Source organism: Mustela nivalis (assembly GCF_964662115.1).
Source record: "Mustela nivalis genome assembly, chromosome: 11".
Classification (NCBI taxonomy): Eukaryota; Metazoa; Chordata; class Mammalia; order Carnivora; family Mustelidae; genus Mustela; species Mustela nivalis.
This window is the reverse complement of record NC_139030.1, coordinates 34,065,743-34,089,652: the sequence shown is the minus strand read 5'-3', so window position 1 is coordinate 34,089,652 and position 23,910 is coordinate 34,065,743. Positions and strand designations below refer to the sequence as shown.

The 23,910-nt window shown below is 34.2% G+C and overlaps 1 protein-coding gene across 1 annotated transcript in view; it reads left to right on the top strand.

The window, feature by feature from the left end:
* Positions 1 to 23,910, top strand: part of ITGAV (integrin subunit alpha V) — a 103,356-nt gene that overhangs the window by 53,228 nt on the left and 26,218 nt on the right. The window contains exons 6-17 of the mRNA XM_082690903.1: positions 2,343 to 2,388; positions 5,321 to 5,446; positions 7,186 to 7,230; positions 8,073 to 8,116; positions 8,205 to 8,261; positions 10,673 to 10,725; positions 11,125 to 11,327; positions 15,557 to 15,748; positions 18,219 to 18,264; positions 19,643 to 19,750; positions 21,658 to 21,716; positions 23,246 to 23,400. Of these exons, the coding sequence (XP_082547029.1) occupies positions 2,343 to 2,388; positions 5,321 to 5,446; positions 7,186 to 7,230; positions 8,073 to 8,116; positions 8,205 to 8,261; positions 10,673 to 10,725; positions 11,125 to 11,327; positions 15,557 to 15,748; positions 18,219 to 18,264; positions 19,643 to 19,750; positions 21,658 to 21,716; positions 23,246 to 23,400 (1,134 nt within the window). The remainder of the gene's footprint in view (positions 1 to 2,342; positions 2,389 to 5,320; positions 5,447 to 7,185; positions 7,231 to 8,072; positions 8,117 to 8,204; positions 8,262 to 10,672; positions 10,726 to 11,124; positions 11,328 to 15,556; positions 15,749 to 18,218; positions 18,265 to 19,642; positions 19,751 to 21,657; positions 21,717 to 23,245; positions 23,401 to 23,910) is intronic.

Sequence of the window (23,910 nt, the reverse complement as noted above, 5' to 3'; positions counted from 1 at the left end):
GACATCAGAATGGGAATGGAGGACAGTAGATAATCTCAGAAATGCAGATAACCACTATGACTTAATATTAAAATTTCCAGTTAGATAAATTTATATAATATTAAAATTTTTCCTGTTTGACTGGAATTGGCTTTTCACAAAATCTTGTCAGTAGGAGCTCTGTTACAAAATTGTAGTTTTGTTACATAAAAGCTGAGAAATGTGCATGTTTACCATCTATCATGTGTCTACAGGCACGAAGTAAAGTTGGACAATTTAATTACTGTAAAAAATCTCATATGTGTCGCTCTATGTATTTTTCACTAAGCTAGTATGCTCTCTAGAGTTGATAGTTTTTATCCATTTTCCTAAAATAACAGTTCAGTGTATGTTTTCAAAGGAAAATTTTCTGGAGTATTTTTCTTTGTATCACTTTCTTTTGTGTATGTGGGTTTTTTGGGTGGGGGGGCTGGGATATATGAACATTTTGAATATCAGCCTGAGAATATTAATTATACCTAGAGAAATCTTACATATATTGATTTAATTTAGAGCATCCTTAGAAAGCTCAATATGGCCTTCTTAGAAAATGCCTTAAATTTATTAAAACAATAGAAACTACACAGTTATGTAATTCAGAAAATTAATAAAGCTTATTAATTTTTTAAAATTTGTATTTTATCTTTACTAAAAAAGTTTTTTCTAGACTAGGTCTATAATTATAGTTAACTTTCTTTACTTCCTAATTGATTTAAATCACTCAGTTTGAGATTCATAATTCAAAATTTACTTGTAATTACTAAAAATTCAAAATTTGAGGAAGCAAAACAAGAAGTATATTAATAAATACTAGCTTTAAACTTTCATGAAATATTTTCAAATAGATGTTGATTCCAAAAAGAAAGTCCATGTTTTCTGTACCTGTGCCCATGCAGATGTAACCCCAGAAATAGTCTCATACCATGAATATTCGTAGCTAAATTAACTGTTTGCTTTCTTCAACTCATTTGTGAAAAGTATCTTTTTTTTAATAAGATTTTTCTTTATTTATTTGACACAGAGAGATCATAAATAGGCAGAGAGGCAGGCAGAGAGAGAGGGGGAAGCAGGCTCCCCGCTGAGCAAAGAGCCCAATGCGGGGCTTGATCCCAGGACCCTGAGATGATGACCTGAGCCAAAGGTAGAGGCTTAACCCATTGTGCCACCCAGGGGCCCCTGAAAAGTATCTTTTTAAAGTAGACAATTTAGAAGTATCTTTTTCATAGTCAGGGCAGGAAATTGTCGGTTGAAATCTTAGGGCTATATGTATGTTTGGAGGGGAAAACTATTTTCTCTCCAGTTGGAAGAAATATCAAAATATGCTCAAACACTAAACACAGTTTCCTTGAAATAGATACTTACAGTTTGTTAAAGATACAAGAAATACTAGTCAAGTGTAATTCGTATATATAATATACCCTGAAAATTTTACCTTCTAACTTCATTTCTGTGTAGATCTGCAGGATGAAAAATAATTTTTCCTTAGCCAAAGAATTTTTTTTTTTTTAAGATTTTTATTTATTTGTTGGACAGAGATCACAGGTAGGCAGAGAGGCAGGCAGAGAGAGGGGAAGGGAAGCAAACTCCCTGCTGAGCAGAGAACCCTATGCGGGGCTCAATTCCAGGACCCTGGGATCATGACCTGAGCTGAAGGCAGAGGTTTTTTTTTTTAAGATTTTATTTATTTATTTGACAGACAGAGATCACAAGTAGGCAGAGAGAGGCAGAGAAGCAGGCTCCCTGTCGAGCAGAGAGCCCTATGCAGGACTCAATCCCAGGACCTTGCGATCATGACCTGAGCTGAAGGCAGAGGCCTTAACCTGCTGAGCCACCCAGGCGCCTGGAGGAGGTTTTAACCCACTGAGCAACCCAGGCGCCCCTAGCCAAAGAATTTTTAATGATTTTTTAGGAAGGAAATTTGCCTGTGTAGTCACAAATGTAATAGACATAATCAGTGATTTTTGTCTTTATTGTAACTCAGAAATATTTTGCATTAGTCCTTCATAAAAAGTATAGGAAGCAGCCAGATCTATAGAATCAGTGTGTGTGTTTGTGTATTTTCATATATTGAATTATTATTACTATTTTTTTATTTGTATTGTATTTTAATGTATTTTAAAAGGGGCAGTGAAAATTTACTGAGAATGAGTTAGTGGAGTTTGAGATTTATGATTTTGTTATATGTATATATATGTATATAGCTTTTATATATATTAAATGTTAGATGTGTATGCATATATAGCTCTTATGTGTATTACATTGCTTTCAACTTTCAAACTGCCTGTTTTTAAATACGTGTCTTTCTGTTGATTGATTTAATCTAGGCTGATAGAGTACTTCTTGGTGGTCCTGGTAGCTTTTATTGGCAAGGTAGGTTAATATTTTTTTAAATTACTCAGCAATGATTGTGAATGCTTTCTTGGCTTATATGCCTGAGATTTTTCAAATTATTTTGAAGGAAGAAATTGAAAAATACAATTTAAATGTATAATCACTATCTGTTGTACAGTATTTTTTTAAAAGGACTGTAGTATCCTATATATAGTATGATATATAGAAAATAAAATATATGGCATATTGTAATATATTTATATATATTCCTAGGAGAAAATAAACAATGTTTTTAAAGTAAATAATAAAGCAAATCTATTAAGTAATTTAAAACAATTTATTTTTGTTTGTGGCCAGAGGCTATGATGTAAGTATTAGGAAGTGTGGAACTGATCTATGACAGGCAAATTTTGGCATTCTGAAAGCTCATGGTTTTAAAGTATTTTGAATTTGCTCATTAGAATATTTAAGTGGTTATTTTCTCATTAATTACTGACATCAAGAGTGATTTCTTTGTGTGTGGGGAGTTTTTGAAATTGAGGATCTTATAAGTTTCAAAAGAGTGTAATTAAACTGGCACTAGTATAAATATAAAACACTTGCTTCAGTCATTTTGAGAGGCCTAGTAAAATTACCATTTGTACAAATGCATAACAGATCATTATTTGTTGACAGTTTCAAAACAGGTAACTAAACTTGCTTACTTGCTTTACTAGTTTCATTTATCATTACGTACACATGGATATTTATTTAATTCATATATTCATACATTTGTTTTCTGCTAAGAAGTGCTGTTTACAATGTCAGAACTTTTGTTTTTTTGGCATTCTGATATTTAAGCATTACCAATATTTGGAAGAAATCTATAACTACATTAATGTGCAAATACTTCATAATTCTGAATTTTACTTCTGTATTCGACACTATGGTTTCCTTACTTGCTTTTTTTGTAGGAAAATCCATGCTTGCTTTTGCTTCATAGAAAAGGAAACTAAAGGAAGAGATTTACTGAAGAAAAATAGTAAAGAAAGAAAATAAGAAGGGATGGGAAATGGGAATAAGTAAAAAGTTGAAAGGGGTGGCAAAGGAGAAGATGGAGAGAAAAATCAGGGAGAGATGGATCAACATACTCACTGAAACAGAAGAATGTGAATTTCAGTGAATTTATACACCTATGGGAAAATGAAATGATGTAGGAAAACCGTTTTGGGTTTTACAGTTTAAAAATGAAAACAAAAATAGCTTAACTGCATAGAAAATTAAAATAGGAGATATTAGTGCTTTCTAGTAAGATAAAAATCACGGATTTTTATTTATTTATTTATTTATTTTCTTCAGTGCTAGTTATGTCATTCAGTGGAGGGGAGGGAGGTGTCTGCTGGGAGTCCCGGGGAACCAACAATGATTCTGTGATTCTCAGTCAGGACCACTTGTTACCACTGCCTTTTTAGGAGACACAGCTGTGAACATGTTTTTGTGACTAGTTTTTTTTTTTTTTTTTAAATTTTATTTATTTATTTGAAAGAGAGAGAGAGAGAGAGAGAGAGAGCACAAACAAGGGAAATGGCAGAGGGAGAGGGAGAAGCAGGTTCCCTGCTGAGCAGGGAGCCCAAGGCAAGAAGGCTGAGGCAGGGAGGCAGGATTCGATCCTAGGACCTTGGGATCTTGACCTGAGCCAAAGGTAAACACTTAACTGACTGAACTAGATGACTCGTTCTTGAGTATTCTATAGTGCCTGTTTATTCCTATTTAAAAGTTAGGACTGATAGAGATAATTGACACTGTGTTGATTGGTATTTTATTATAAATGGTCTAGGCTGTGCCATTGAAAAATTCAAGGGCTGGACAGAATATTTTGTTCTAATAAGAGTAAAATCAGCAGGTTTTACTCTGAATTAATAAGTATGTCAGAATGAATTTTTCCATAGATCTCAGAATTACCTCTGTACAAATAGATAAAATTACAATGTTTTATTCAAAAGAGATGATGGCATTTTCCTGTGTTTGTTTGTTTTTTTAAGATTTTACTTATTTATTTATTGACAGAGAGAGAAAGAGAGATCACAAGTAGGCAGAGCAGCAGGCAGAGAGAAGGGGAATCAGGCTCCCCACTGAGCAGAGAGCCCAATGCAGGGCTCAATCCCAGGACCCTGAGATCATGACCCAAGCCAAAGCAGAGACTTGACCCACTGAGCCACCCAAGCGCCCCAGATATGTTCTTTGATTCAAGGAATAGTTACTGAGTTCTTGCTATGTATTAGGTACTGTTGAGGCACAGAGCATGAAGTAGTGACTCAAACAAGAAGTGTTCTTACCCTATAGATGACTCAAATTCTGTGGACAGATTGGAACAGACTGATAAACATTAATTATGAATTTTTTTCTAAAACAGCAGAATCAAAGAGATTATTTTCTTTATGTATGGAGATGACATTTGATAAATTAGCCAACCTTTCTTAGGGTAGGAAACAATCTGATTTTTGTGTAGTGCTCTGGATTTCTTATTGACCTGGTAACTTAAGGTTGTGAAGAAAAATGAGCTTACCCATTCAGGCTTCTTAAAGGTGTCCAAATAATTTGTAGGGGGAGAAGAAAAAAAAAAACAGTTGAACCAATTATTCTTACTATAAAAGAAAAAGTAAGTGTTTAAATGGATTTTCAAATTCTAATATTTGTTTGGGAAACAGCCCTTGATTTTATTATTCCAGTTCTTTAACATTGATTTTCTTTGTGAATTAAGACAAATCCTATATTCATAACTTTAGTTTACTAGCAATGGCTAATTTTAAGAACTATCTTGAATAGAAGTAATTGTGACTTTAGAAATATTAGATTTCAGACCTAGTATTATAGAGAGTTATTTAAGGTTTAAGAATTAGAAATACTCATCTTTAATGCTATCTGTGCAGGTGCCTTCTATCATCTGGATCATAAATTCCCATTAGAAACTTATTTTATATATATTTTTCAGGTCAGCTCATTTCAGATCAGGTAGCAGAAATCGTATCTAAATATGATCCCAAAGTTTACAGCATCAAATATAATAACCAGTTAGCAACTCGGACTGCTCAAGCTATTTTTGATGACAGTTATTTGGGTGAGTAAAACTAAAATATGTATTCATTTTCTGGAGTTGCAGTGTTCCTTTTCCTGTATTCACATATGCTACTTTAAGCTGGAAAATCTTATATGTTGAAATAGATTACGATTTTTTTTTAAATATAAAGAACAGGAACATAACAGTTTCAGACTGTTATTGAGTACTTAGGTTATATTTCAGTAGTTAAATTTAAGAGTGGTTATTTATACAATGATGATTAATAATAAATAACTTATTTATTTTTATTTTTTAATTTAATTTTTTTTTTTTTTTGAGAGAGAAAGAGTGCAAGGCAGAAAGAGAGAGAGAGAAGAGAGTCTTAAATAGGCTCCAAGCCCAGCACAGAGCCTAACTTGGGGCTCAGTCAACTGAGCCACCCAGGCACCCCAGTACTAATAAATAAGTTTTAAAGTGTGCTTGCATATTCTAGGCATTGTTCTAAATGCTTCATCTGTATTGATTGACTTAATCTTTACAACAAGTCTGTAAAAGTATAGTGCTATTATTCCCATTTTATAGGTAAAGAAACTAAGGCACAGAGGCAAAATAACTTGCCTAAAGTCACTCACTTAATAAATTGCTGTTCTAAGATTCCAATCCAGACAGTCTGATTCCTAGGCTTCTGTTTACTGTATTATTCATGATGTTAAACTATGGTTTTTAAGACTTACTAAGTTTTATTACCTTCCTTTAAACTTCTCTTATTAAACCAAGTACATATGACAGAAGCTGTACTTTGCTGATTGAGGAAATCTATTATTTGTTTCTTCTTTAATTACAGATTTACCATTTAAAAAATTGAGATATAATTGACTTGTAATATTATATTACTCTTAGGTATACAACATAATGACTTGGTATTTTTATATATTGTGAAATAATCACAGTCAGTCTAGTTAACATTTATCACCACACACAGTTAACGAATTTTTTTTTTCTTGTAATGAGAACTTTTAAATTCTACTGTTACAACTTCCAATATACAATGTGGTATTATTAATTAAATCACCATGTTCTCATTACATCTCATGACTTATTTATAAGCAGCTGTTTGTACCTTTTGATAACCTTTATGCATTTTGCTCATCTGTGACCCCCTGCCTCTGGCAATCTTAATCGTCTCTCTCTTCTCCATATCTATAAGAAATTTATTGTTCTTAACAGATTCCTTTGTAAAATTGGTAAAAGTCTTATTTTTCTAATAGAGCTATACTATTTGAATGTTTAGCTGTTTCCTTTAAATTCACTTACCATTTGCATATGAATCTTTTACCCCTAGAGAACAAAATATTACATTACTAAGGGAATTATTTTCACCCTTGATCAGTGCAGGGCTAGGTGTGTCAACCCCTGTGCAGTTCACAAATCTGCATATAACTTTTGATTCCTCCAAAACCTAATTAATTGCCTGTTGTTAACTACAAGCCTTAGCAATAACACAGTCAATTAACATTGTAGGAATATTGCATATTGTGGGAATATTATATATTCCTAAAATAAAGTAAGCTAGAAGAAAAGAAAATGTTAAGAAAACCATAAGGAAAAGAACATACATTTACAGTACTGTATATATTTATTGAAAAAAAACCCGTGTCTAAGTAGGTCTGTGCACGTTAAACCGCTTGTTCGGGAGTCTGTCCTACTTGAAAATATTTTCAGGGAAAGCCTACTCGGCAAGTATGCTGTAGGTTACTGTGTGTGCCCTGATGGTGTCTCTTATTTTGTTCCTCCTTCAGGTTATTCTGTGGCTGTCGGAGATTTTAATGGCGATGGCATAGATGGTATGATGCACTTAAGCTATATTTAATTCTTTTCTAAAGACATAGACTAAGCATCTGAAACAGGTGCCATTGAAAAACAGGTGCCATTGAAAAACCTAAGTAGTTAGAGTTTGAAAACATTGCTAAATAATGTAACAATAGAAATGAGGGAGATGTTAGTACATGACTTGAGCTTGGTCTATATTAAACTTTCTCTAGCAGCTGCTGAACGCTGAGCCAGCAGGTTGCTGGGGGCCCCTGTGTCTTTCCGGTCTGCTCCTTTCCAGCCCCTAATAATGTATTTTATCTTCAGCTTCTTCCTTCTTACTTTCAGTAGTTTGAGTCCTCTTGGAAGGGCTTAGTTTCTTCTTTCTGTAGATATAATTTGTAACTTTCTGGGTTCTGCCTGTAAGATTGTTACCCCATCCTCTGTCCATCCATCTTCCTTCTGAGCTCAGTTTAGGGGTCAGAGACTGCCTGGTTTTGACCATATTCCTGTGTCACTGCCACCTCTACCCTATTTCACTTTGTTCTGTATTATTTGTCATTACTGTAGATACAGCCTTCTTTGTTCTTAGGTCACTTTATCTTAGCCATTCTTTTTAATAAGATTACAAATGCCTGAGGGCACACATGCATATATCTGAGGGTTCTCAAGAATCTTTCTGTATTTTGTAAAGATTTGATTTTTGTAGTTAAAAAATACTATGGTCATTTATTCTGGAGTACCAATTTTTTAAGATTTTAAAATTTGTTTTCTACTGAAATAATAAAACAGAACTTGAAGTTTTCTGATATATCCATTTCTTCCTGTAGTTTTCAATATTGGTCTTGAAAGTGAGTAATCATGGTTTTCTTTTCAGACTTTGTTTCAGGTGTTCCAAGAGCAGCGAGGACTTTGGGAATGGTAGGAAAATTAAAAGGAATCTAAAAAAAAAACTCTGGGTTGTCTTACATTTTACTATATTTCATATGCTTTTGTTTTTCCTCCACAGGTTTATATTTATGATGGGAAAAACATGTCCTCCTTATACAATTTTACTGGTGAGCAGGTATGCTTTTAAAATGTTTTGTTCATTTTAACATTTTAACATCAGCATTCCTAATGTTTTGAAATTTTTCTTTATAACATCATAATGTTTTACATTGACTATATAATAAGTATTGTTTTAATATTCAGTATTGTAAATATAAAGTAAGCTTTAAAGAATTCACCTTTAACCAAAGTAATTTGTATAAGCAGAGCCTTTAGTAATTGCACATTATGGCTTGCTTTTTAAGGAAATAAAGAAATTGCACGCATACGTGTTGTATACACAAAACCACAAAAACTTCCTTTTTCTTTGCTGATGTCATCAAATTCTCCCTTAAGAAGGGATCTATGCCTTTTAATTTTATTTGATGCAAAACAAAACCTGGCACAGATGTGTACATTATAGATATTATAAGTAAACTTCACATGTAGTACATGAAAAAAAAATTCTTCAGTTAAGGGCGCCTGGGTGGCTCAGTGGGTTAAGCCTCTGCTTTTGGCTCAGGTCATGATCTCAGGGTTCTGGGATTGAGCCCCACATTGAGCTCTGCTGAGCAGGGAGCCTGCTTCTCCCTCTCTCTCTGCCTGCCTCTGCCTTCTTGTGATCTCTCTCTCTGTCAACTAAATAAATAAAATCTTTAAAAAAAAGTTCTTCAGTTAAAAAGTAGTACTTTTAATTATATAAGACTGATGAATTACTGACCTCTGCCTCTGGAACTAGTAATACGTTATATGTTAATTAATTGAATTAAAAATATTTTTTAAAAATAGTACTGTAAGGTACTAGACATTTTCTGCAGGGGCATCTTATAACATTTTTGATTGTATATCTCAGAGAATTAAATGACAAGTTAGGAAAGACAAAGGGAAAATTAGTACGTACTGGAAAAATATGTATCTTCAAGCCCACTTCTTGTTCAGTAGAGATTGTTGGTCTTTGTGAGAGGATTGATAGAATAAGGAAGTAGACTCATGATCTCCAGAAACCTCATGTGTGGCAGTCAGGGTTGGCGCACAGCACAGAGTGGCCTGCAGCTGACGGCTGTTAAAAGTTGGGACAACGGTGGTTATCCTTTTGTGTGGCTGTGACTTCTTGACCTCCAGCAGCTTCTCCTGTTGGATGCCCATGTGTGTCTCTGGATCATGTTGTACACAGTCCAGAAGCTTTCTTTAGTCCTCCTCAGCTGTTTTGTGGAAGGGGGAAAATATAGGTTTTGCTTTAGGACAGAATTAGGCTCTAAATTCTCAGTCTTATTGCACTGGACAAGGTATATACCACTGTAAATCTGGTGGATCATTTGTAAAAAGGGGGATACTTGTAACTTCCTTATTGGGTTGTAGTAATAATCAAATGAAAATGTTTTAGTCCTGGTGCTTAGGATAACACTGTCTCAGTAAATGCTCTGGTTTCTTTACACTTTCAAGCAGAGCACCTGCAAGATTAGGACCCCAAAATAGTATTCTATTAAAGTGCACTACAGATACAATATACTTTATACACATGCTCTGATCCTGTAATTGAATACAGACTGCCCCTTTCATTGTCTTCAGTTGTACTGAATCAACCCCAAATAGGTAATATAGGAATCTCCTGTATCATTCCCTTTTAATAGCTCCATTAATCAAATTTTGGAAGCTTTGCTAACTTTACTTCTTTTGGTTTGTCGGCTCATTCCTCACTTTAGCTCATCTTTAAACTGTTATCTCTCTTAGTTTTGCTTTGCATGTTGGGCTATCTCTAGAACTTTTCTTTTCACATTTATTTCCAGCCAGGCTGTTCTGTCTGTGATGGTCCAGTCTCCTGTAGTGGGGGAAAGGACATTCCTGCACTCTACGCATAATCCTGTAATAAATCCAAAAACATTTCTACTGTGTGTAATTCAATAGCAAATCCACTGGCAAGTCATCAGTTGAGACGTGAGACAAGAACAAAGCCATTCCAGTATCTCTCTAACCAGTGATTTCTTGAGAGTAGGAGTGATTTCACATAGGGAGAACCAATTATGATCTATTAATAATTATTATCTATTATCTTTACTGCATAAACTCCCACTGATAACTTCTTGGGCTCATTTTAAACTTCTCTCTGTGACTGTATGTATGGCTTTCTGATAGTGTGTCTGTATCTGGCACCTGTTGGGTAGTGGAGAGGAAGGGAGATAGGAGATTAGCCCTGGGAAGGAGCATTTATTATACTTGGACTTAAGTAGGATGTGTTGAAGACACTGAAATAATATACATGGGATATGTTTCGCCCATACATCTAGGAACATAAAAAAGCCTCATTACCTGATTGTGTTGGTAGTATAAACAAAAGAAAAGAAATTAAGATTGAAACACTATGTGCAGAGAGAAAAAAATAACCCAGATATTAACTGTCCAAACTAGTTGGAGGAAATGTAAACATTTCATTTTCTTTTTATTATCCAGATGGCTGCATATTTTGGATTTTCTGTTGCTGCCACTGACATTAATGGTGATGAGTAAGTTTAAAAAGATGCTTCCAGGAACAGTTTTCCTCTCATGTTTATGAGTGCTTTACTAAAACTAAGCATTTTTTTCTTCTGTTTCTTTGTCCCCTTCCTGCTAATCTTTCTATTTAAGGAAGCAGTTTGAAGCAACCTTATCATGAATATGGGAAAATCTCTATGTTGTTCATAATTACTTTCAGTAGCTTTTTTGCTATGAAGGAATAAAGTAATTTTTATGAATTACTTATGGTTTCTTATAGGAGTTGGAGGAAGGTTTGAATTTGAAATGATTCTGTGTTTCAGTTTGGTTATTAGAGATACAGAAAGAGGGAAACTGGGTTTTATAAGAAAAGATATTGCTAATAGATGGAATTTGATCTTGCGTTGGTGACGAAGATTTTGTTCTTCTAGTTATGCAGATGTGTTTATTGGAGCACCTCTGTTCATGGATCGTGGTTCTGATGGCAAACTCCAAGAGGTGGGACAGGTTTCCGTGTCTCTGCAAAGAGCCTCCGGAGACTTCCAAACAACCAAGCTGAATGGGTTTGAGGTCTTTGCAAGGTTCGGCAGTGCCATAGCACCTTTGGGAGATCTGGACCAGGATGGCTTCAATGGTAAGATCAAATTCAGCAACGGTGGGTTCCTAATTTTGTGCCTTCCCTCAACTAATGAAGTTTGTACCAGCAAATCTTCCTAGAAAGAAACGTTTAATTGACAGTAACATACTAGGTCAAACAACAGTTGCTCTTTTTTGTTCAAAAGCTGATAAAATTTCAAAACAAAAAAAGGATTCTCATGAGTTATTATTCATATAGCCTCAAGTTAGAATTTTGCAGTAGTAAGTTTCTGAAAGGAGATCTGCCTTCTTAGGGAGCCCAGTAGAAGGTGGGGATTTTCTCTGTCCTGCTTAGCAGCAGCGCCCTCTACTGTTCCCTTTGGATACAAATGTAAAAACTGCACCCGGGTACATTGTCAAGGCCGTGTTTACTATAATTGAATCTCTCAAAGGATTAATTGGACATTCATATTTTTACAGCCATAACTTTGTTGTGGCAGTCTAAGAAATTCTGAAGGTGGTTATAACGCCCTTCATGGGGGCAAGTAAGGAATATAAGCTCATTGTTTTGTGATATTCCCATTTAATACTGTAATTAATAGCCATAGGTATCTTTAAAACTCAAAGTTGGCTTTTATTTTAGAATAAAAGCTAGGTTACAAATTATCAAAACTTTAAAAAAAATAAACACATTACAAAACTCTGGAGATCACAGAATAGAGTTGAGTGGTTGGTCTTTTGAATAATAGATAATATTTAGGAATATACCCCTTAAAATTTGAAGAAAGTTATAAATGAAAGAGAGGAATTCAAAAATACAGTTGACTTGTGTCTTCCAAGTAGTAGTGGAAAAGAAAACATTTTCTAGGCTTCAAGACCACTCCACTCCTGCCTCTTGGATAGTTTGGAAGTGTCATTTCTGAGATTAACCCTAGATGTTTTCAGTGTTAGTGAGAACTACTCATGGAGACATCTTGCTTCCTAAAATAGAGTCCTAAAGATCTTTACTACCAAGAGGACATAAATCAAATGGAACTCTGATGTAAAGTTTAAAATAGAACTTGAAAAGAACAGCATAGAACAGATGAAGCTATCACTTATTGATAATAAAACTACCGAGAAAACAGGGCCAGATTTGAGGTGCCTTCTATCTTGAATAGATGTAATGAGTTCTTTGCTATAGCAGGACCTTTGTCTCTGGGTTCTCTGGGAGATCTGGGGCACGTTTGCTGTCACTTTGTCTTAAGGGTACTTCAGCCACTTTAAAGAAAGCTTTCTCAGTATCATGATCCGGCCAGCATCTCATTCTGCTTTCTGTACTTTTATCAAAATGCAACCTGTGAATATAACAATTATAAACAACAGATAAAAAATAATAAAGTTTTGTGAAGATTTAAGAGATTTTACTTAAAGATTTTACTTCTAGAGATGGATACTGTAGAGGATGATTTTGTTCTTCCCAGGTTTCTCCTGGAGTCTTACTGTCCCAAGTAGTAGATTGTGAATGAGATGAGCTGTGTTTATGTAACTATTTATATATATTTATAGATTATTGATTATATGTCTATATAGTTAATATATATAAAATGAGTTATTTATAACCTGGATCTTTTCTTTGTTCAAACCTGATGACATTAACCCTTGGTTATGCTATTCATCTTCTGTTCCTCCCTTTCTACTGACACCCCCTAGAAAACCCTCAGTATCATCAAGAGGGATACTGAAAACAAAACAGTAAAGTCGTGTTCTATAATAATGTGCAGTTTTTGTCAGTACTTCTCCAGAAAGAGGGAAAAAACACAGAAAATAAAAAATGGAATGATCAAAGGAAGAAGTCAGTTGAGTAAAAAAGAAGGGCTTTCCAGATTGAATAGATGTCAGCCAAGAGAGAAGATGATTAGAATATATAAAATAATGAGAGAACTATGGAAAAGTTAAAGTTAATTTTATTAAATGATTTCTCAACACTGGAGTTGTCTTTTGGGAAATTGTATTTTGATGAATACATTCTTAATGCATATGTCAAGTTAGAAGTTATGCTTCCCTTTGAAACTTAAGAAAAGTAAAAAGAGTCTTACATAATTTAATACTACTTAAAAAAAAAAAGAATAAATTCTTAGTTGGTGTTTACTGTAGGCCATGCACTGTTCTAAGGATAAATCAGAGCTCATTCATGCCCTTAAGGAATTTAGCATCACTAGGGGCAACTTTTATGTAAACAAGTAAACATTAGAATGCAGTCATCACAGCCTTGAGATGTTCCTGGGCACAATGGTCTTACATAAAAGGTGAGAGATCAAGGTGTCTTTGGTGTGTCAGAGGATGCAGCATGGAGGAGGCTGAAAACAGTTCGTGTATGTTAAGATATAATTAAGGCAGTTTGGAATGGCTGTCACCTAGGGGCTGTCCAGGCAAGATGTACACATCCTTGCTCTTATGAAAGCTATGTTTTGTGGGGAAACCATAGAATAAACACATAATGGGGAAATTCAGACAATGATAAAGGCTATGGATTAAAAAAAAACAACAACAAAAAAGCAGGTTAGTGTGATAGTGCCTAGACAGTGTGAGTCATTGTCAGGGGAAAAACCTTTCTGATAAGTTGACCGTTTCATCTGTGATTTGGATAAACAAAAGGAACAAAGCTTGAAAAGCCTTGGAGCAAGAGCTGTTAAGGCAGAGGGAGCAGCAAGTATAAATCTGAAGATGGGAACTAGCTTGGTGTGTTTAGGAACAGAGGAAAATGCCAGGATTGATAGGAAGGGTGAAGGAGAGATAGAGCTAGGGCGTGGGGAGGTGGGGAGGTGATAGAATGAATAGACAAATCAGGTAGTGTTTAAATGCTTTGGGAAATAATTGAAGGATTTTCAGAAGGAAGGTGACATGATACTAACCTTTGGGAGCTTTGAAGAGAGTGGATTTTAGGGTCAAGAACAGAAGTGGGAACCAGTAGGTTGCTTTAGGGGTCCAGGGAAAGGATAGGAATGGCTTGTCTAGGATGGTACCAGCAGAAACAGGGGAGTGGACATATTTATAATACATCTCAGAATTAGAAATAGTCATAGCGACCTAGTCATAGTGACCATTTGCTTTCTTTTGTTTTTAGTAAATTTCAAGCTTGTAGTTGATATAAGATTGAGATGAAATCGTAACTTCCAAGTTTCCAAGCTAGACTGCTTCTGCTTCGAGAAACAAAAACCATGTACATCTTAATTAAGTAGAATTTTGAGAGCTGGAATGAACCTTAGATGAACATTTTGACATGTGCCCTTCTTTCCATTTTAAGGGTGAGGTATTTTAAGGTCCAGAAAAGTTAAGTGATTTATCCAAGGTCAGACCCAGAATATCTGACTCTAAGTTAGTGTCATTTCCACAAAGTTTTGCTTGAATCTCCTTAAATTATGTTGTTGCTTTTGAATAAATAATATGCTATAGAACTTTGAATCTGTATTTATTGTGATACATGGGTTGTGTGAATATAGGTTTCTCCCCGCTGTCCAGAAGTGTAGAGAACTTTTATAAGCAGAGGGGCACCTGGGTGGCTCAGTTGGTTGGGTTTCTGTCTTTAGCTCATGTAGTGATCCCAGGGTTATGGGATTGAGTGCTTGATTATGACTCCCTTCTCAGCGGTCTGCTTCACCTTTCTCTGTTCCTCTGCCTTGTTCATGTGTGTTCTCTCTCTCTCTCAAATACATAAATAAAAATCTTTAAAAAACTTTAATAAACAGAAGTGGTGTAAAGAAGCAACTATCATTAATATATGGAAACTTGTCCAGACCCAGAAAATTTCCCAGACCCAAAAAGTAACTTCTCTCAGGCTTTTGTGATACCTTAGGACACACCTTGCTAATGGATGCAAAAAAAAAGTTGAGATAAAGTACAGATGTTCACATAGTTCCATGCAGTAGTGGTTTGATGCTGAGATGCTGTATGTAAATTTCCCAGGCAAGAGCTTAGGGGTGCCACTGTTGGAGCTCAGGGCGAGCACAGCCTCCAGAAGGTTTCATTGCAAAACAAATGCTGAAGGCTATTTTGGCTTTTCTTTGTAAAAGCAAATCCTCTTCAGATTTCTTTCAATTAGCAAAACAGGTACTAATGTAGGTCTTCCTAAAAGCAAGTGATGGTATGTTTGGAAAGCAGAAGCTATCTGTATTAAGATCTTCACCATGTAAATAATAAGTACTGAGACTTCTCTCTGACCTTGCCCTCCTGTCCATCTTCTTTCCTTTTTTTCCCCTTCTTCTTCCTTCTCTCCAAATCCCCCCTCCCCTCCTTTTTGTCCTACAGATATTGCAATTGCTGCACCATATGGGGGTGAAGACAAAAAAGGAATCGTTTATATTTTCAATGGAAGATTAACGGGCTTGAATGTGGCACCGTCTCAAATCCTTGAAGGGAAGTGGGCTGCCCGGAGCATGCCACCAAGCTTTGGCTATTCCATGAAAGGAGCCACGGATATAGACAGAAATGGATACCCAGGTGCTTTCCTAGAAATACATAGTTTCTTAGGTTTTTCAGTCCTAATAGAAATAGTTTTAGTTATTGCTCTCTTGATTTATATATTATGAGTCCTTTCCATTACATACTTCAAGTATTGTTCATACCCCTGCTAGACTGAAAGCACTGTTCTCATCACTGAAGGGGGAATGAAGCAAAGACAGCTCTACGTCCTGGGAACTTCCAATAAAACACGTATACTCTAAGTTTCATCTTTTGTTGCTGTCCTGAAGTCTGTAATGAAATGTCAGGGGAAAATGTTGGTAGAAGCTAGAAACAAAAGCTGAATGTTCATTCTGACCTTTTAAATGTCTTTTTTGTTTGTTTGTTTGTTTGTTTTTAATGGTCTAGCATTTTTATGACTTGACTAATCATTGATTAAAAAAAAAAATACATTATCTCATTTAATTTTCCCAGTAAGGCTGGTGAGGAGTATAAACTAGCTCATCTTTGTATTATATCATTTTATGGATGAGAAAAGAGACTGAAAAAGTGATTTGCCTGAGATTTGCCTGTTGGTTTGCACCTGAGCAGGAAAGAAGGCCTTTTTCTAGCTCTTACATACTTTGGAATATTATAATGGATCTGGATCATAATGGATCCATTCTTTAAATGAAATAATAATGCAGAAAAATTGGTTACCTTTATTGTTGAAACAGTTCCTATGAGCCCAATATACAGGTGTGTTGACATGCTTTTAGAAGTAGGATAGGAAGTTGATTTTTACCTCTTATTGTTATTTCAGGAGATTTTTTGGTTATTAATGCAATATATTTATTGTAGAACTTCTAGAAAATACAGCAAAGCGTATCTTTCAGTCATTTTTTCCAATGCATTCATACAGTTTTTTAACAAAATGGAAGTATGCTTTAGGTACTGTTAATAGCCTATTTTATTCACTTAAAATCAGGAATGTTTCCCTGTATTATTAATTATTCTTCTAAACATGAATTTGATGTTTCCCATTCTGTCAAATGTCAGCATCATATCTTATTTAACTTTATGTTTGGGCTTTTATTTCCTTCCATGTATGTAATTCCAGGGCATTACTTCCTTAGGACAAAATTCTAGAATTGCTGTGTCAAATAGGCACTTTTTTTTTTAATTTTTAATTTTTTTTTGTAAACATGTAATGTATTATTAGCCCCAGGGGTACAGGTCTGTGAATCACCAGGTTTACACACTTCGCAGCACTCACCATAGCACATACCCTCCCCAATGTCCACAACCCCACCACCCTCTCCCGACCACCCTCCCCCCAGCAACCCTCAGTTTGTTTTGTGAGATTAAGAGTCTCTTATGATTTGTCTCCCTCCCAATCCCATCTTGTTTCATTTATTCTTTTCCTACCCCCCAAGCCCCCCATGTTGCAAAAGATAGGCACTTTTAAAAAAGTCTGTTGGAACATATTGTCAAATTATAATCCCACTTCTTCCAAAGGAAGGTTTTACAACTTTTTTAAGCGCTCACCAGAGTGAGTGATCATTTCCCCACATTTGTGCCTACACTGAGGGTCATCTATTGTTTTTTTAAAAATAACTTTAAACTGTATGATCGGTAGAAAATGTTACTTTGTTCTACTTTATCATTTTTAATTTTTAGGGAGGGTAAACATTTTAATTTATTTTGTATATATTTGCTTTCATGAATTTCTTTTTACTTTTTTTTGCTTTGTTCTTATTGAGATGATGATTTTTTCTTTTTTTTTCTTTCTTTTTTTTTTTTAAATTTGTGGTAGTGCCTTCAATATTGAAGATTCTAACTCCTTAACATATATTTATTTTTTAGTTTGCCATATTTGGTTTTTGTGCATAAAAAAGTTCTTCATTTTTATCTGATCCAATCTACCGATCTTTATGGTTTCCCATGTATTTTTTTTTTGCTCTGAAAGGGTTTCCCCAGGTTTACATTGGATATACTATGAGATTGGGCTCTTACTTCATTTTTTTGTAATCGTGAACCTGTTGTTACTAGCTGCATTTAGAAATTAATGCATTTTATTCTTGTTAATTCGAATGCTATCTGCTACTATTCTAAGTATTCTACATATATGTAATACGCTTTTTTGGTTTTGTTTTTAAACAGTGAAAAAATTTATAATGAGATTTATGTATATAATGAATCTTATAGTGAAATTGTAAAATCCACAGGCACATATAAAACTTTTTCCTCTGAGAGGTATACGTATTTGGGTGATATGCATTTCCTTATTGTAGAAGTATCCATCTACCCAGATGAAAGATTAGTTTTATAATGAGTGTTTGCCATTTGATATTCTGTTTAGAGTTTTGATATGTTTTCGCCTTTTAGATATTATCTGACAACCATTTAATGAAGAATAGTTTTGAAACTATGTGTAAATCTTTATTGTATGCACTGAAAGTTTTATAGAACAGTATGTGAATAAAAAAGCCAATATTGTTATTTACATGTTTTTCTACTCTCTTTTAAGACTTAATTGTAGGAGCTTTTGGTGTAGATAGAGCTGTATTATACAGGTGAGCATGTTTCCATATCCTGTAATATAGGAATAATCTCAATTATTTGACAATTTTATAGTTAAATCCAGTGTTTGAATTTCAGTTTAATTTTCTTCAAGTAATGATAAAATTTGTTTGTTCTTTTTAGTTGTATTGCTTCAGGCAGGTAGCATTTATATAAGGAAATCCCGAAGTGTAGAGAAAGGTATAGATTTTTTAATTTAGGAAAGCATACAGATTTTTCCGTCTTTATTCTTTAAATTGTATTAAAGAATATTCTCCTGCATTTTAAATCTCTTTAAAATTTATATGAGCTTATATTTTCTTCTAAAGAGGCAAGAAATTAACTTGATGTTTATGCTACAGCATTCTATGACCACAAGGGCAGTATGTAATGCCTCCCCAAATCAGTATTTTTATAATTAGAGCAATACCTATAAATCCATATAACCTGTATTTCTCAGCTTCATCCATGTTCCCGGATATTCTCTATATTTAATCAATTCTCCATGCTTTAGGCTACCATGTGGCATCCCAAGTAGATTAAGGTGTTTACACTTCCATGGGATGTGTTTATGTATGCCAGGATAATGAACATTAATTCTACATAATGGGATTTATGTTGGCTATCTTGGCACCACCTGTGTATTCATATAGATTCCAGGATTTATCATGATTGAGATTGGCACTCTGATATGAAGCCTACCCGATTTTTATGCAGGGTTTAAGTCTGTTCCTCTGAACTTTGGAAAACTATTTATTTTATCATTTCAGGTTTTAAAATTGTTATCAAAGAATTAATAATGCATGTAGTAAAAGCTGACATAGTACAGAAAGGGTATAGACAAAAAAAACATACTTTATCTCATGTCAGTTACTAGTTTATAAGTATACCCTACCAGAAATATTCTGTGCATTAAAAAATTGTGGGTATGTGTCTGTGTGTGTGTGTTTGCATGCATCTTTTGTACATCGTGGGGTTTTTTCTCTCTCATATAAAAATTGTATCTTGGATATATCTTAGGAATCATCTCATATCCACACAGATGTTGCTCATTTCCTCTACTATATTGCGTTGCATTAGATAGATGCCCCATGACGTTTTAGCCATTCTGCTGTGGTAGACTCCGTTCAGATAGGTTAGCCAGTTGTTCCTCTTTGCCTGAGAACTGAGGGATTTATCAGGTCATGGGACTTTCAGTGCTAAAATCAGCACTGTCCCTGGCAAACTGGAATAGTTTGTTGTTCTATGTTTAGGTTGTTTTATTCTTTTTGCTATTATAAACAATGCTTTAATAAGCATTGCGCTTATATATACTGTGAATGTAAACCTAAAATGTTTAGGTCAGTCTAACATTTCAAATAACATTCTTTTTCTTTTTTTTTTTTTAACCAGGGCCAGACCAGTTATAACTGTAAATGCTGGCCTTGAAGTATACCCTAGCATTTTAAATCAAGATAATAAAACCTGCCCACTGCCTGGGACAGATCTCAAAGTTTCATGGTAAGGGCATTAGTTTCATAATAGTTATTATTGTGATTATTTATGTAGTCATTGTCAAAACAATTGAAAATAAGCTAAAATATTGCTTAAACAGTTTCTGTGAGTATACTCTCTTTTCATAGATTGAATTATGGAAATAATTGTTTCAAAGGAGATACGTAGAAGGCTCTAGAAATACGGTACAAACTAGTATGAACTTAATTTTAAATAAATGATGCATGCTCAATCAGTATTTTCAAAAAGGAGAAAAAGCTAGTAAGATCGCAGAACTGATTTATATATACTTTTAAACAGGCCCATGAACATTTTAGTTTTCAAAAGATAGATCTTTTCCAGCTGTAATATCTGCAAATAGTTGTATGAAAAATATTATATATATTAAATCTTTATTATAAATGATATATTACTAGTATAATGTACTTGTTCTTCTACTTGTTCCCTTACTAGTTTCTAAAGAAAACTAATTTTTTTGGTAAGTTTAATGTCTGAATTCTTCTCTAGCCCAGTGTTTCTCAAGTCTCCTTTATTTGCTTTTTTGTTTTTTGCTACGTTATATATTTTTTGCTATATTTTCATTCTACCTGTATTTATAATTTTTTTAAGCTTTTTTTTTTTTTTTTTAAAGTAACCTCCATGCTCTGCGTGGAGCCCAATGTGGGGCTTACACTCATGACCCTGATACCAAGGCCTGAGCTGAGATCAAGGGTTGGATGCTTATCTGACTAAGCCACCCAGGCATCCCTAAAGTTTATTTTTTCTTTAAATTGATCATGTTTTACTTAAAAGTGTTCGAAAATAAGATAAAAAAAACCCAGTACTTTTCTTATACATGTCAAAATAAGTATTAAATTAAGAAAAGTCTTGATCCATTTACTACTAAAATTACCATGAGTACCCTACTTTGGATGACACTGTTCTTTATGTTCCTTGGTTACACAGAAAAATCAGAGAACTTCTGACAAATGCAGGGTAGAATGATTGGAAGCTGAAAAAATTTTACTTCAGAAGAGCTAATGAAAAAAATATTTTTCCTGATATTTTTTGAATTATTACACTCATTAAAAACATTTTTCAAAATTTTATTTCTTTCATTGGATTGCATTAAAAATTTGGTAACATTTTGTCTTAATTTACATTGATTAGCAGTGAAGTTGTTTTCAGATTTTGGCTTTTTAAGTTTTATTGTCTTTCTTCTTTTCACTTACCCTGCATGCCCCTGTGAAGTTGCTAATAATACATTTTAAATTAAGCAAATAACCCAAAGGCGTTGAATACACTTAGCAGTAGCTTTCATATGTTTTTGATTATGTGGCACATAGTATGAAATATATTTTGTATCATAATCCACCAAAGACATGTATGTAATTAAAACAAAGTTCCATGAAATCTTACCCTTCAATTTTATTTATTTGATTTATTTTTTTAAGATGGTGGCTAACCCATCCTATTAAACTAATTTCATGACCCATTAATAAACCTATTCATGACCCATTAGTAAATCGTGAAAGGCACTGTTCTATAGGAGCTTTCTAATTAAAGGAAACTTTGGTAGGATTTTTTCCAAAGTGAGATGTTATTTTAAATCTGGTCAGTCATTTCCCTCACTGGAGTTTATCAGTATGTTCTCTAAATATGAGAGAAAGTTAGGAGATTCATTTCTTTCTCTTTGTCTTTTTTTTTCCCATCAAGGTACCATGAAAGTAAATGTGCTTGAATTACTGAAGCATGAGTTAGGTTATTCTGTGTAGTTTCATGTTTCGGGAATAATATTAAAACATGAGGCAAGATATAAAAGGCTTTACTATATATATATAAACTGTGTATTAGAAATGTGATATTTGGGGATGATATTCAAAAATGTCTGAACTGGATTATAGGATTTTGTATATATTTTTATTTTTCTACAGTTTTAATGTCAAGTTCTGCTTAAAGGCAGATGGCAAAGGAGCACTTCCCATGAAACTTAGTAAGTGTTCTACGGAAAAATTATATAATGATTCTACATCTATAGCTCTCAGAAAATATTTTAAGATATTTTAATAATTAGCACAAATACCTGTTATTGTTGTTCTTTGTTTGACTTTTTATGGTTAAAGATACTTAACAATGCATCATAATTACCTTGTTGACTTTTAAGTTAGTTCAAATAGAATACATATTTATTAATTGACATTGTGAACAAAGTAGCCACTGAATGGTAAATATGGACTTAAGAGAGTTAAACAATTACCAACGAGAGATAAATGAACTCTAGGGGAAATGGGTATCATTGTTTATAAATAGATGATGTACAGAAGAGTTGCTATTTTATGTCTTAGAGAAGCCACCAGCAATCTCAGGAGTAAGGGTGCTTTAGAAATGGTGGAAGAAGAAGTCTGGGCCACTAAATTTAACCCACATGGCAAACTCCTAACCTGACTTCTCCTTTCCAAAAAATGGTTTATGTGGTCCAGAAAGCAGGGTAGGAGAACTAAGTGATTGTTGCCAAGTGACAGTGTTGAGAAGTAACAATAAAGCAGGGAAAGAGGAATGAATCTTTGGGATATGTGGTTGTGCATGAAAATTCACATATAGGAGCAAGGCAAGGCATCTCTGGAAGATGGTTTTTCAGTAGAGACCTGAAGGAAATGAAGGAGCTAGGGGATGTCTGGAGGAGTATTTTGCACAGAGGAAATGGCAGTTTCAAGAGGCCTGAGATAGGAGTATGGTTAGTGTGTTTGAGAAACACAAGGAAGACAGTGTGGGTGGGTGGGTGGAACAGAACTGGAAGCAAGGTAACCTGTGTTCTCACCCAATTTGACCTGAAGTTCAACATTTAGAGAAACCTATAAAGTTGGTTTTCGAGGTTTGCGCTCTCCACTTTGAAGAAACCATTTAAAGAAGAACTAAATCTTAGCGGGAAGTCACCCTAATAACAACTGTGCTTCAGACTATTGGTTGTACATTCGTTTTAAGATTGTTCTTGATCCAGTCACCTTCGGCTACCTGCTTCGTGAAGGACATATTTGTCTGACAATCTGATATGGCAGCTTCATTAGAAGTAGCAGGTGATGAAAACTGTGTATTCATCATAGTGTCTAATGAAATGGTACCAGTACATATTACTAAATATTTCTTAATCTCATCCGCAAGAAATTGCTGCTACTCGCATTAATGGTGGAAGTCTCAGTTCACATACGTTTCATGCTCTGAACTTCTTCTTCTCAGCGTAAATTAAAAGAAAAAATTTTCTTTTTCATCTGATAGTACTATCATTATCTGTTATCTGGATTAATATATGGTATTACTTTGGGGGTCATTGGATTGATTACTCTTAAATATTAGTTCAGAATTAATGCGTTGTAATCTCACTACATTGTATGACATTTTTAGTGAATTACAGGGAAATTACTTCTTAAGAAATAAATATCTCTGCTTACATGACAACTCTAGGTATCTAGGACAGATAAGTGTCCATAAAGATTATGTTAGTTATAAATCCTTTGGTTTGTATAGACTTCCAGGTGGAGCTTCTTTTGGATAAGCTTAAGCAAAAAGGAGCAATTCGACGAGCTCTATTTCTCCATAACCGGTCGCCAGGTCACTCTAAGAACATGACCATTTCAAGGGGGGGACAGATGCAGTGTGAGGAACTAATAGCATATCTGCGGGTAAGAGATACTTTTTTGCTTCATTATCTTTTACTTTTTACTATTTTTTTTAAAAATCTAAATGATTTTCACTTTGTATAAAGTTTTTGGTATTAAATCAAAAAGGAAACACCGAAAAATACACTTGAGAAAATTTGGCTTTTTAAAGTATCAAGCCTGATACTTAATGGATTTTTACTGCTGGCAAACTGGATATTCCAAATGACTGTTCTACAGTAATGCTGCTGAATAAATTATTACAAACATATTTCTTAAAAATCACTAGATTCTCAAAACATAAAAGAAGTCTCCAGGGTCCAAAAAAATAAGCACTCAGTTAAAAAACTACATTGGCAAAATTTGATCTGTTGTATGTGAATATGTGAGCCAGAGTGGCTGGGGTAAGGATGAGCAGTAATTGCCCCAGATGAAACAAATTTTGAACCTGCAAAGGCTTGAGGTATTGGAATTATCAGTTGCAAGATACGAATTTTTATAAAACGTTTAAAGTAAGAATAAAACTTTTAAAAA